At 42.6% G+C, this 15,223-nt stretch overlaps 1 protein-coding gene across 1 annotated transcript in view; it reads left to right on the top strand.

The window, feature by feature from the left end:
* LOC129713958 (serine/threonine-protein phosphatase 6 regulatory subunit 3-like) overlaps nt 1-15,223 on the top strand; it is an 88,858-nt gene that overhangs the window by 34,581 nt on the left and 39,054 nt on the right. Inside the window, exons 3-6 of the mRNA XM_055663378.1 lie at nt 7,073-7,259; nt 9,679-9,816; nt 11,074-11,139; nt 14,835-14,947. Coding sequence (XP_055519353.1) covers nt 7,073-7,259; nt 9,679-9,816; nt 11,074-11,139; nt 14,835-14,947 — 504 coding nt within the window. The remainder of the gene's footprint in view (nt 1-7,072; nt 7,260-9,678; nt 9,817-11,073; nt 11,140-14,834; nt 14,948-15,223) is intronic.

Consider the following 15,223-nt stretch of genomic DNA (forward strand, 5'->3'; position numbering starts at 1 on the left):
ATGTGGAATTCATTGCCACAGACTTCACTGTGGAGGCCAAGACATTTTTAAGGCACAGGTCGTTAGGTTCTTGATTAGAAAAGGCATCAAAGATTAAGGGTAGAAGGCAAGTGAATAGGGTTGAGGGAAAAATAGATCGGTCATCATTGAATGGCGAAGTAGACAAGATGGGCTGAATGGCCTAATTCTGCCCCTACGTCTTAACAAACTTTTAAAAGGAGACAATTTTGTTACATCTCTTTGACATCCTTGTCCAAGTTTTCGTAACTCGAACTTCCAATGCAGAAAATCTACCCTTATGTGATACCTTTCGGGTATCTTTGCTTCCTGGTCATGTTGACAAATAGAGAAGCCTTTTTATATGCAACAGGATATTATAAACAACAAGCCTATACTTAACCAAGCAAGCTGAGGCTTTGATAATCAAAGTTCACCAGAGGGCTGTCGTGCCTTTGTGCGGCATTGTGTTAATTATTTCAATAAATATTAAGCACAATTCCAGGTCGGATTTTTCTGGCAATGCTGTCATTTATTATCCAACCCTCTTTGCCCCTGAACTAGAGAAGCAAGTAAAAATAATTAAAAAATCATTGCATCAGGATTCTACCTGCTTCATGGGAGAGTGATTTTGCAGTATTGGGCACTTAGCACATGGAGTAGATGATAAGACAGGTGGCCAGAAAGCTCGTCGGAGGTAGTTTCTAAACTGGAGAGGGGGGATTTAGTAAGATCATTCTAATGAATTAAGATTAAGCAGTTGATGGACATCAGTGATGCACTTGTAAACAAAGGCTGAATAGAAACATAGACAATAGGTGCAGGAGTAGGCCATTCGGCCCTTCGAGCCTGCACCGCCATTCAATATGATCATGGCTGATCATCCAACTCAGTATCCTGTACCTGCCTTCACTCCATACCCCCTGATCCCTTTAGCCACAAGGGCCATATCTAACTCCCTCTTAAATATAGCCAACGAACTGGCCTCAACTACCTTCTGTGGCAGCGAATTCCAGAGATTCACCACTCTCTGTGCGAAAAATGTTTTCCTCATCTCGGTCCTAAAAGATTTTCCCCTTATCCTTAAACTGTAACCCCTTGTTCTGGACTTCCCTAACATCGGGAACAATCTTCCTGTATCTAGCCTGTCCAACCCCTTAAGAATTTTGTAAGTTTCTATAAGATCCCCCCTCAATCTTCTAAATTCTAGCGAGTACAAATTTTTGGGAATAAGGAGATGTATTCAGATTCAGATTCAGATTCAATTTTAATTGTCATTGTCAGGAATAAGGAGATGTATGATGAAGAGAGTGAGCCAAATGCCTGTGAGGATATGAGCACGTGGATAAGAATATTAAATTCAGTGTTTCTAAACTAAGAGCTTGTGTAAACCAGAACCTGGTTAGTGGGATGTAGTTCAAGTTAGGAAAGTGGGGCACTTTTTTGGTTAACTTTGTTTTGACGAATGAATGACCATTCACAGTGAAATTCTTTGCTTGCACACCCAAGGTATGTAAATATTCGCCACATAACGGGCGCTGAGAAAGCTCCAAAGTATTCCGCGCCAGGTTGTTTACAGAGAGTGTCAGGTAGGAGATTGAAACAATAGTCTGGAGCTCGCAATCTTTCTTCTGCCCACTCCCTCAGGGAGAATGATAAAAAAAACTTGAAAGTGTGCACCACCTGAATAGCTGAATAGCTTCTTCCCCTCTGTTATCCGGCTTCTGAATGGCCCTTCCATAAGCTAGGGTACTGTCCAATTCACCTCTACCCCATTGCGGACATTGGACTTTGTCTCTGGAACTGATGCGCTACAATGCTGAGAACTATATTCTGTACTCTGTATCTTCCCCTTTGCTCTAATTATTGGACTGGAGTTTGGTTTGATTGTATTTATGTACGGTGTATTTGATTGGAAGGCTTGCAAAACAATTTCCAATACCTCGATACACATGATGATAATAATGAACCTAAACCTTTGGGACCGCTGGTCAGTGCGGACTCGGTGGGCCGAAGGCCCTGTTTCCATGCTGTATCTCTAAATTAAACTTAACTAAACAAGTTGTTTGCCAGTTATCCAAAGTATCTTCAGATATCAAAGCAAAATTAGGACATTAATCTCCAATAATCTGAGGAGCAAAATGAGATTTAATGCTTGGGATATCTGATCTGATTAACTTGAACTGAACGTTTGAATTGAGGATATCGTGTTGCTAGATTTTGCTCACTAAAATGCTTTACTACATTAAAAAAAGTCTTTCATCTTTTCTGATGAGACTAATTAAAATTTAGAATTGGCAGCTTTTCACAGTGCTCTCCACAATGTTTGGGACAAAGACTCGTCATTTATTTATTTGCTTAAGCAGGAACTGCAGATGCTGGAAAATCGAAGGTACACAAAAAAGCTGGAGAAACTCAGCAGGGTGCAGCAGCATCTACGGAGCGAAGGAAGTAGGCAATGTTTCGGCCCGAAACGTTGCCTATTTCCTTCACTCCATAGATGCTGCTGCACCCATTTATTTATATACCTCTGTACTCCACAATTTGAGATTTGTAATAGAAAAAAATCACATATGGTTAAGGTGCACATTGTCAGATTTTAATAAAGGCCATTTTTATACATTTTGCTTTCACCATGTAGAAATTACAGCAGAGTAAAATTGCATTGTATAATCCTCGGCGAAACAGCAAACAATTAAATCCCAGGCATTAAAACTGTTCATCTAAATAACTTGAATGATAGAAACTTAATTATAGATGGGCAGGATTATAGAATGTGATCCCAAAAAGCTAGTTAAAAATTCTGTAACAAAAGATTGAGTTTTAGATTTACAGAGAAAGAAATAACAATTTGATTTTATTTACCGCATGTCAGTTCCCCCCACAGGAGATTTCAATTTGTGTATTAATGTTACAACAGACAAGAATGATGCTTCTGTGGTTGACGTTATAGCAATCGTAATATTTCATTTGTGAGCAATTTTCTATCTAGGTCAGATTATTATGCATTTTGATCAGTGTACCAGGGATTCAGCCCATAATCTGTAGGGAACCACACTGAGGGGAAGCTGCATTTGTTACGAGTCCCATTTGCATGCATGTTTCTTGTGAATCAGTTTGACATTTATGCCTCAAATGATGGAGCCAAGAGCTCTTGTGGCATATTGGCCATTCCTCCTCCACTATTTCCCACCAAATAGACATGTAAGCGGGTCCTTCCTGTGGCAATTGTTGGATTTTCAAGCAGATTGGGATTCGAATGCCTGGGCTGCAGCGAGAGGTTGATGATGATGATGAAGATGATACTTTATTGTCACTTGTACTAAGCTAGATGCAGTAAAATTCTTTGTTTTTGCGTACAAAAGTACACAAAAGAGCTGCCATTGAGGTGCTGACAAAATCACAGAAGTACTCTTCCCTTCTACAGATGCCCCTTTGTCTTGTTGGTCCCCTCCCCCATGCCGGCTCCCCGTAGATTTTGGTGCCCCCACCCATCCTGGTCCCCCTGACGTCTCGGCAGGACCCCCCCCCCCCCCCCCCCCCCGCGCCACGGCTTGTTCCCTTTAGATCTCAGACTCCCCACGTCGGGTCCCTCTTCCTTCTTGGCACCCCCCCCCCCCCCCCCCCCCCCCCCCACGCTGGGTCTCCCTGAATGAATTGCAACCTGGGACTTTATATCTTGCTTATAGTCAAACAAATACATTTTGAAGGTACACAAAAAAGCTGGAGAAATTCAGCGGGTGCAGCAGCATCTATGGAGCGAAGGAAATAGGCAACATTTCGGGCCGAAACGTTGCCCATTTCCTTCGCTCCATAGATGCTGCTGCACCCGCTGAGTTTCTCCAGCTTTTTTGTGTACCTTCGATTCTCCAGCATCTGCAGTTCCTTCTTAAACAAATACATTTTGAAATTAAGTTGTATTGAAATTGTCAGACTTTAGAGATCCAGCATGGAAACAGGCCCTTCAGCCCACTGAGTCCACACTGACCAGCGATCACCTCGTACACTGACAATATCCCACCCACTTGGGACAATTTACAATTTTACCAAAGCCAATTAACCCAATGAACCTGCACGTCTTTGGCGTGTGGAAGGAAACCGGAGCATCTGGGGAAAAGCTACGCGGTCACAGGGAGAATGTACAAACTCCGTGCAGACAGCACCCCTAGCGAGGTTTGAACCCGGATCCCTGGCGTTATAAGTCTCTACTGTGGCGCAATAAGGCAGCAGCTCTACCGCTGAGCTGGAGCTTTTCATTAGGACTGTTACACAGGCTTTGGAACTGGCTATTCAATTCCTGGTCACATTCCTACTTCAGGGTTGGTGGAGGAGGTAGCAAAGAAAATAAATGTTTCCTTTTAACTGGGAGAAGTGATAGACCCGGGCAGGAAATAGAAAAGTTGTTTACCTTCCCCATACAAATACATCCGAAGCAGCAAAGGTCTGCTGCTGATGAAAACGTAGTACAGATCTAGAGAGTGTGGAGCCATGCCAACATCACAGAGCGTCAGACACAGCAGTGGTTCAATAAAGCATTTCACAATCATTGACCTCCTTCTGACTTGTTGCATCTCTGGCTATGTACAAATGTAGCATAGTGCCAAATTAACAGTTGTATTTTTGATGAGGATGGAGGTTTATTTGCTTCCTTATAAGTCCATGTAGTCGTGGAACATTAGTTATTAATTGACATTTACATTTACCAGATATAACTGTTTGATGAACAGCTAGTGATAATCTTCACGTTAGCTATGAATTGTGATCCATTGACTGGCCAAATGTTGTGCCTTCCCACCACAGTGATGAATGCTGTGGTGGATGTTTATGCTACATTTTTATCATGTGTTTGTGTGTTCTTTTTTCATTGTAACGCTGCTGGCAAATTCATTTCACTTGCACTTTATGTGCAAGTGACGAATAAAACTGATATTGATACTGATTAAATGTGGTGGGAACGTTTAGTGATACTTGAGTGACAAGGGGAGGGGGGGTTTCATTCTTCAAAAGGAATATTTACCAGTCAACTGATAAATAACAGTAAAGTTCATAAGTTATCGGAGCAGAATGAGGCCATTCGTCTTATCAAGTCTACTCCGTCATTCAATCATGGCTGATCTATCTCTCCCTCTCAGCTCCATTCTCCTGCCTTCTCCCCATAATCCCTGACACCCAACTAATCACAAATCTGTCAATCTCCGCCTTAGAAATATCTATTGACTTGGCCTCCACAGACGTCTGTGGCAATGAATTCCACCAATTCACCACCCTTTGACTAAAGAAATTCCTCCTCATCTCCTTTCTAAATGTACGTCCTTTTATTCTAAGGCTGCACGCAATGGTCCTTGACTCTCTCTAGTGGAAACATTCTCTCCACATCCACTCTATCCAGGATTTTCACCATTCGGTGAGTTTCAATGAGGCCCCCCCTCACCCTTGTAATCTCCAGCGGCGTCAAACACTCGTCCTATGTTGAAGTGGAACACTGGATAGATCTACTCCAAAGAATCTGCACAGACTTGATGGGCTGAATGGCCACCCCTTCTGCTGTGTGACTCTAGCAGGTTACATTTAGTTTAGTTTAGAGATACGGCCTGAAGCAGGACCTTCGGCCCACCGAGTCCACACTGATCAGCGATCACCGCACATTAACACTATCACACACACACACACTAGGGGCATTTTTTACATTTACAAGTCAATTAACCTAGAAACCTGTACATCTTTGGAGTGTGAGATCTCGGAGAAAAACCTACGCAGGTCACGGGCAGAACTACGTACAAACTCCATACAGACAGCACCTGTAGTCAGGAGCAAACCCAGATCTCTGGCGCTGCATGTGCTGTAAGGCAGCAACTCTACTGCTACGCCACATGACAGGGAATCGCACTGAGTTGAGTAGTTTGACTGCTTCAATTGCAGAGGGATATCTACACTCTCGCCATACCTGGGCTTCGTCAGACAGAGGAAGCTCTGCAATGAACGACAACAGTTGAGGTTTGCTGTATCGTGTGACTAACATAGCGGGTAGAATCCACTACTCGTTGAACGCTCAGGCTGGAAGGAGGCAACTTGCTCCTCGAACCTAGAGTGGGAATCTTGTTGGAGTCTGGTGGATATATCGTTAACCAACACAGCCTTTCTTCATTTTTCAATTGGGTGTAGTATGGTTAAGGTATGGTCTGAAGAAGGGTTTCGGCCAGAAACGTTGCCTATTTCCCTCGCTCCATAGATGCTGCCTCACCCGCTGAGTTTCTCCAGCAACTTTGTCTGCCTTGTAGTATGGTTAAGGCAGTCTGTGAATCGGTGGAGAAGCTGCTCATCACATTTGATCTACATCGGCTCTGACCTTTGAGTGCTTATAGAGCAAAGTCTACTCGTCAAGTAATTCGCAACATGCCGGAGAGTGTCTGTCACAACGGTGCAATGAAAACTGTATTTTAAAATATGCACACCCCATCCTCTGCAGCCCACGAAGCCCCCTTGATGCATGGCCACCCATGCCTGCACTGTTGGTGTGCTTTAGGTAATATTGTGCGGTCAGCCAAAGTGGAAGTACCTGGTGCTGACACTAAATAAATTAGGAACTATTCCTCTTCCATTTGCCACAAACAAAATGCTATAATTACATCTCACTAGTGAGTTAAACAGAAGGTAGACACACAATGCTGGAGTAATGCAGCGGGACAGGCAGCATCTCTGGAGAGAAGGAATGGGTGACGCATCGGATGGCGACCCATCCTCAAACGCCACCCATTCCTTCTCTCCAGAGATGCTGCCTGTCCCGCTACATTACTCCAGTCTATCTGCAGCCCCTTCCTAAACAGAGCTGTATGCTCACTCTTGCTATCTCTCAGCACACTTCTAGTGAGAGGATGCTGGCCCTCCCACACTACTGCTATCTTGATTGCACCGAGCGTTGTTAGTATTGTCTTTCTGAAGGGCATGAATGGGGATGGTGAAATCTTTGTAAAGTTTCAAATTCATCGGGACAGTTGATATGGTTAGCAGACGGGAGCAGGTGAATGACTCCGACTGGGAATGTTCCACTCACTGTTTAAAACTTATCTTGCCCCAGGTACCCGAATATATCCTGTGAGATCCTGACAGCCGACGTGACTCAGGTTAACGATGCGTTGGGCGAGGACGAGTCGCTGTTGAGCCGCCTCTATGCCTTTCTGCAGAATGACAATGTTCTTAATCCGTTGTTGGCAAGCTTCTTCAGTAAAGTCATGGGCATCCTCATCAACAGGAAGAGCGAACAGGTAGGTCGCTGGATTCTCTTTCATCATCTGAATGTTCCTCTCATGTGCTGAAAGCTGCCGGGTTGGGTGTACCAGTGTCTGTATTTAATAGTGCGTTTTCAACTAATAGCATCAACTAATAGCATGTTTAGGCCGTAATTCTCCTGGATAGGTGAGCAAACATTGTGTAGGAGGGAACTGTAGATGCTGGTTTATATTGAAGATAGATACAGAGTAACAGGTCAGGCAGCATCGCTGGAGAAAAAGGATGGGTGATGTTTCGGGTCTGGTCTGAAGAAGGGTTCACTTCGGACCTGAAACGTCAACTTATCAATGTTCTCCAGAGATGCTGCCTGACCCGCTGAGTGACTCCAGCACTTTGAGTCTAAATCGTTGGTCAGCAAACATTTTTTGGCATTGTCCTTTCACTACTGTGCGTTGGGAAGGTTCACCTGTGCAGGTCACCAAGCACAGGAGAGATGGTGAGAGGGACCATGTGAGTGTCAATGCAAGCAACAGAACTGTGATTAGATGGACACAAAATGCTGGAGCAACTCAGTGGGTCAGGCAGCATCCTTGGAGAATAAGTGACATTTCAGGTTGGGTCCCTTCAGGCTGATTGTAGGGGGGTTGGGAAAGAAAGCTGAGAGTATGTAGGGGCAGGACACAGCATATATTATGTTATTATAGAAACATAGAAATTAGGTGCAGGAGTAGGCCATTCGGCCCTTCGAGCCTGCACCGCCATTCAATATGATCATGGCTGATCATCCAACTCAGTATCCCGTACCTGCCTTCTCTCCATACCCTCTGATCCCCTTGGCCACAAGGGCCACATCTAACTCCCTCTTAAATATAGCCAATGAACTGGCCTCAACTACCCTCTGTGGCAGAGAGTTCCAGAGATTCACCACTCTCTGTGTGAAAAAAGTTCTCCTCATCTCGGTTTTAAAGGATTTCCCCTTTATCCTTAAGCTGTGACCTCTTGTCCTGGACTTCCCCAACATCGGGAACAATCTTCCTACATCTAGCCTGTCCAACCCCTTAAGAATTTTGTAAGTTTGTCTATCTTTGGTCTATAATGTTTGATACCCCTCTCAGCATCTATGGAGCGAAGGGAAAAATTCTAGAGACCCTTCTGGAAAAACCAAGTCTATCGGGTTTCGGCACAATTTGCTATTTTCGCTCCATAGATGCTGCTGCAAAAGCTGAGTTTCTCAGGAGTACCTTGTTTTCCAGGACAAAAATCAATTCTGGATTGTATTAAACTCTATGGCAGTGGAAGAAGATGGCAGCTGTCAATGGAGCAATCAGGAGTTTGTGGTAGACAAAAATGCTGGAGAAACTCAGCAGGTGAGGCAGCATCTTTCGGGCCGCGAGCCCCTTCTTCAAACCAGGAGTTTGTGGTTACGTTTTCATTCCCGCCACAGATGCTGCTTGACCCACCGAGTTCCTCCAGCACTTTGTGTTTTGCTCAAGACTCCAGCATCTGCAGTTCCTTGCGTCTACTGAAGAAAAATAGTCTGTTTGTTATTGTGTTTTCTGATGGGTGTGCTCATTATTTAAGGTGCATGTCATCCCATTACTGCACCAGACTGTTGTTTCTGATGGAGACACTGTTTTTTTATGAAAGGCACCAGAAAAGATTTTTTTTTAAATAGTTGTGTACAGTAAATTATTATTATTATTATTATTAAACTTTATTTCAGACTCATGGTCCAGACAAGAGACGACATTACATAAAATACATTGCATATAAAAACACCATGAAATACATATAAAATATACATAAACATAAAAGACATTAAGTTTGCTTCTGGTTTTGTTTCTTGAGGGATTTTCAGTTAATTGCTGGGAGTGAATTGTGAACCTTTTGTAAAATGTGATCATTAACATTATTTTTAACGCTGCAGACAAGCCACATCATAGACACAAATTGCTGGAGTAACTCAGCGGGACAGGCAGCAACATCTCTGGAGAGGAGGATTGGGTGACGTTTCTGGTCGAGACCCTTCTTCAGTCTGTCGAAGTCTGAAGAAGTTCTTCCGTCTGAAGAAGGGTCTCGACCGGAAACGTCACCCATTCCTTCTCTCCAGAGATGCTGCTGCCTGTCCCGCTGAGTTACTCCAGCATATTGTGTCTATCTTCGGTTTAAACCAGCATCTGCACTTCCTTACTACACACAATATCACCATAATGTTTCGAGCTTTCAATTATCTCCAATTTTTATCTTTTGAAATCTAGTCCTAATATTTGATTTTAGTATTAAATAAAACAAAAATCTGGAGGCAGTGCCGATAATTGGATTGTGTAGCAAAATAAAATGGGAGCTGCGTTCTATTATTGGTTATTGCCTTCCTGGAAGTATAAATGATTTTTAAGTATAAACCATAACAAAAATTATAATGCATTACCTTCTGTAATTTCTTCTACTTGACAGATAGTGGATTTTCTACGGAAGAAGGATGATTTTGTAGGCTTGCTGTTGAAACACATAGGGACTTCGGCCATTATGGACCTCCTACTGCGGCTTCTGACGTGTGTGGAGCAGCCTCATCTTAGGCAGGATGTTTTGAATGTAAGTTGGATTCAGGTATTTTATGCTGCCTTCAGCCATCTCTGAGCAGCCTCCTTGTCGCTTGTGGGACCCAGCGCTTGCGAAGAATGTCTCCTGAGTTGGCATGTGGAGTTGGAAACTTTGCCTTCCAGAGTCAAGAGTGTTTTATTGTCATATGTCCCGGATGGGACAATGAAATTCTTACTTGCTGCAGCGCAACAGAATATGTGAATATGTACACATAGTACATAACAGGAAAAAAAAGAAAAAGTTCAATAAATAACAAATATAGTGCAAATAACAAATAATAATATAGTCTTTTGCAGTTCGGAGCTGAGAGCTTATTTGTTGTCATGTTTAATAGCCTGATGGCTGTAGGGAAGAAGCTGTTCCTGAACCTGGACGTTAGTTTTCAGGCTCCTGTACCTTCTTCATGATGGCAAGCCCCCTTGCAGCCACCTGTGATATTTCTACATGGGGTGTCTCGGTCCTCGAGAAAAGTAAAATGCAGCGTGCGCTAGGCAGGCATAATTTAAAATTGCACAAATTTGAAGAATGTTCAGCAGGCAAGCTTAAAAAAAAACAGCCAGATTTTTCAGACTTCGGGTTGCTATCCTTCATTGCGACTGGAAATTGCCGGATGGAACGGGTGTTAAGCAGATAGCGGACAGGGAAGGCAAGGACAGAACAAAAGGCAAGGACTGTGCAAGGGTTCTCTCCACCCTTCACTCTTCCCTGCAATTTCACAGTTCTTTTATTTCCAACTTTTCCTAATTCTGATTGAAGACGATTCAATGCTAAGTATTTTTCTCACCTCAGGTGCTGCCTGATCTTGAGTGTTTCCAGCATTTGCTGCTTGCTTAAGAGAGAGTTGTTTTATGCTCTCCCCCCCACTAGTTTTATTATTTTAATAACAAACATTGACTCAAATTGTTTTTTTTAAGCTGTACAATCCTAGCATCCCTGCTCCCTCTTTTGATAACAGAAGGTTAATATTTGTGGGGAAGATCGCAGTTGTGCGGGGTTTTGGTGACTTTCGGTGGATTGTGATTCATTTTATGGGTCATCCAGAGAGTTAGCATGGGCTTGGTGGGATGAATGGCCCCTCTAATACTTTGATCCTCTAAATGGAAGTTGCCAATGTGGAAAATGCACAGCTTGGTGCCCAGACTGTGATTCCAGTTTTCCCATGGGTTGCCTGCTGGGATGAATTTGCTTTGACTCTGTGCCAAGAGCTGCATTTATTCTTCATCTCTAACCACTTCTGTGTTCCCACAGTGGCTAAACGAGGAGAAAATTATCCAGAGACTCATCGAGATGATCTACCATTCCAAAGATGAGGATGTAAGTGCCAGCATCCCATAAAGCCCAGGAAATGTAGAATAAGCTGACCAGCTAATTCATTCAAGTGACCTAACTGGTGTTGAGTTACTGCTAAATTGTGCAGAGCCGTTTTACTGCTCAGCCCATTATCATGTCAATATTTTTGCTGGGAATCTGATCGTTGATATATCACACTGTAATTGACTTCCTGTTTGACTAGAAATTGATCCAGCACAGGGTGCTGCTTGTCTCAGAGACACTGGCATTGTCCCAAGGCCGAGGATGATCATTAAGCTAACTTAGCTCTGTCGATAAATCCCCTTTTTTTTAATAACAAATATTTACAAATTATTCAAATTAAGCCCTCCTTATGCATTTTCTACGTGTTTTTGGCAATCCGAGAAGGTTCTCTGAACATGCAAATCATTAAAAAATAAAAAATAAAAATATTTAACAATAATTCTAAAATAAAGCCACCAGTGTGAAATTTTATGAAGGTAAAAAGTTCACATGCTCAATCCTCCTTGGGTAAAGGAATTGATTACAATATTTTAGTAGCAGATATCAGTTTATTCTGCACCATTAAGAATCCATGCTTATACATGCCGGGATGCGGCACAATTTAAAGCTTTTAAGCAGGCTATTGTTTAACTGAAGGGAATGATGTTAGTGCTGATGTCATCATGCCAAGGCAGACATCTGTGTGCTACTTTCAAACTACTGTGTGCTATTTTTGAAAATCCCACACCCAATATCCATGCCCGCTGATGCAAGATTGCAACATGGTTGAGGTGTGGCAGAATGCTACTTTCTTCAGACAAGCAGGATCAGATAGAGTGATACAGTGTGGAAACAAGCCCCTCGTTCCAACCTGCCCACATCGACCAATGTGTCCCATCTACACTAGTCCCACATGCCTATGTTTGGCCCATATCCCTCGAAACTGTCCTATCCGTGTACCTAAATGTTTCTTAACACATGTGTGCGCGTGTGTGTATATATATATATGCATGTATGCGTGCGTATGTATATGTATATATAATATGTATATATATGTGGTGTGGTGTATGCATGTATATGTGTGTGTGTGTGTGTATGAATGATGTGTGTATGTAGCCGAACTTCCTGTAATATTGAGAAATTAATATTTTCCAGATGGTCAGAACTAACTCTGATTTAAAAAATGACACCTTGGGATCAATGATGTCAAGTGTGTTTTATTGTCATATGTCCCAGGTAGAACAATGACATTCTTACTTGCAGCAGCAAGTTTGTGTTGTAGAGTGAGTAGATGAGACTTGTCCGAATTGGATGATAGGATCTCCACAATACAGGACGCCCACAGTACTACGACAGTGTAATAATCTATATTTTTCTACTGATCACTGGAGTCCTAGGCAATATTTTTTTTTTCTGGCAACATCACCAAACATGTTATTTAGTCATTATGATATTATTGTTTATGGGAGCTTGCTTTGCAAACCAGCTGGTGTGCTTGTGTCGTTAGATCAGTGACACCACGGGGGTTCTTAATTAGATAGAAAAGTGCTCCGCACTTAATGACATTAAGTTAAATGCTAGCCTTTACATTCTTTAATATGATTTTAACCAATTCAACACAAACAAAATTCAAGTGTTGAATTTGTACACTATCAGTCAGGAGACTTGCTTGTGATTAAATGAATCTTTTGCAGAGATTTTCATGACTAAGGACGTGTTGCTGCATTGCCCATTTGTCAAGAGATATCCACAATTCCACAAGATAACTGAGACCTGTGTGTGTGTTTTTTTGAATCCTGAAGTTGCTTGACTGGATCTGCCCTTTCTTCTCTGTAGCTTCACTAGCTCCAGCCAAATCTTCTTCCCAAGGTCCAGGCAAAATTGGGTATTCACCGCGTGTGTGTGTGTGTGGACGGTCTGTTCAGAGACCCCATGTGCGAACATCAATGTGGGGAGGGTTCATCTTGCCAACATATGTGTATCTCTAGTCCCATATTCTGCATTGGTCCCGTTTTCATTTTGGAACAATTTTCTGAAGAAGGTCTCGACTCGAAAAGTCACCTATTCCTTTCTCCCAGAGATGCTGCCTGACCCGCTGAGTTACTCCAGCATTTTGTGTTTAAGAAAGAACTGCAGCTGCTGGGAAAATCGAAGGCAAGTAAAAATGCTGGAGAAACTCAGCGGGTGAGGCAGCATCTATGGAGCGAAAGGATAGGCGACATTTCGTCCCGAAACGTCGCCTCTCCCTTCGCTCCATAGATGCTGCCTCACCCGCTGAGTTTCTCCAGCATTTTTGTCTGCCTTCGACCATTCTGTGTGTTATCTTTATATTTTCATGATCCATTCATTCATGATCATTAATTCATTTCACTTGCACTTTATGTGCAATGTGACGAATAAAATCGTAGTGTATTGTATTGTAAATGGTGTCTCCTGATCAGTTTTGATTTTTTTTTCCCCCCTTTCCATTATTGATGTTAAAGATTAATTATCATACCTATATATTTTGTTTATTTGTGGGGGAGGGGGGGGGAGAATCTTCGATTTTGGTGGGGAGAAACTTCGATTTTGGTGTTTGGAGAAAAATGATTCAAGGTCTGTAGGGTAAGTCCCCATTAGAGCTGTCCCATTGAACTGGGCCATAGCTTCAAGATCCCTCTACAGATTTGAGTTAATCATTTGAACCTTCTGAACTATAACCATATAACATATAACCATATAACAATTACAGCACGGAAACAGGCCATCTCGGCCCTACAAGTCCATGCCGAACAAATTTTTTTCCCCTTAGTCCCACCTGCCTGCACTCATACCATAACCCTCCATTCCCTTCTCATCCATATGCCTATCCAATTTATTTTTAAAAACTAATATTGCTTTGACAGATGTTAACTTGCATCTTTAAGGCTCCAGCTGTCTATTTAGGTGAACATTGAATTATATGCTGTACTAAAAGAGGAAGCAGAAAATGAGCCCCTTTCCCTGGCTCAAATGCGACCTCGTTTCTCAGAGCCAAGGCACATTTCAGTTATCTGCAAACTAGTCGCTATATTTACTCCTAATCACCCAGTGAGTGCACTTTAAAATCATTCATTGTTCATGAAGCTTTCGAATATCCTTTGCAGCTATTTATTTGTTCATGGCATGTGGTCACTGCTGGCATGAATTGCTGCTGAGAACAGAGGCAGAGATAGATAGGTTCTTGATTAGTACCAAGTGTCAGAGGTTTATGGGCAGAAGGCAGGAGAATGGGGTTAGGAGGGAGAGAAAGATCAGACATGATTGAATGGTGGAGTAGACTTGATGGGCTGGGTGGCCTAATTCTACTCCTATTCCTTATAACAAAAGACAATAGGTGCAGGAGTAAGCCATTCGGCCCTTCGAGCCAGCACCGCCATTCAATGTGATCATTGCTGACAATAAACTAAACTCAAAACTCATTGGTAAATCTAGTCAGATATAAGCTAAAAACAGCAGACTTCCTTCTCATGAAGCAGGTGAACAATCTGATTGATTTTTTTCTATTGTCCCTGTTACTGAAACATTTTTTTAACATGGATTTACATTCCCCAGCTGCTGTTAAAGGGATCTGAACACTTGCCACTGAATCAGAGGTCCAGGCAGGGCATTGTAGAAGTGTAACCTCGTTAGCAGTACGGTGTGAATCAGTGAAATTGCACCTCCTAATTTCTCTGTCTCTGCCTCCCTCTACTCAGCAACACTCTAACGCGTCCCAGTCTCTCTGTGACATCATCCGACTAAGCCGAGAGCAAATGATCCAAATTCAGGACAGTCCCGAACCAGACCAGCTGCTCGCTACACTTGAGAAGTAAGCTTCATGATTTATGTTTCAATTTGAGGCGGTGGTATCACTTTTGAGGTTGTGTTCTTCACTGGGTTAGTATGCTGCACTGGGTTAGTATGCCTGCTCTATCCTTAATGAACAGCATTATTGCTGAACATAAAATCTCAGCAAACAGGGTCTTCATTTTGCTTTCATTGATGGAATGTCACGAGCTTTGTCCACCTTTACGATGCTGGTGCTGTAGCTTTCCTGAACTGCTGCAATCTATGTGTTAGAAGTTGGATGGAGCTCTTCGATCTC

This window comes from Leucoraja erinacea, chromosome 37 (genome assembly GCF_028641065.1).
Source record: "Leucoraja erinacea ecotype New England chromosome 37, Leri_hhj_1, whole genome shotgun sequence".
NCBI lineage: Eukaryota > Metazoa > Chordata > Chondrichthyes > Rajiformes > Rajidae > Leucoraja > Leucoraja erinaceus.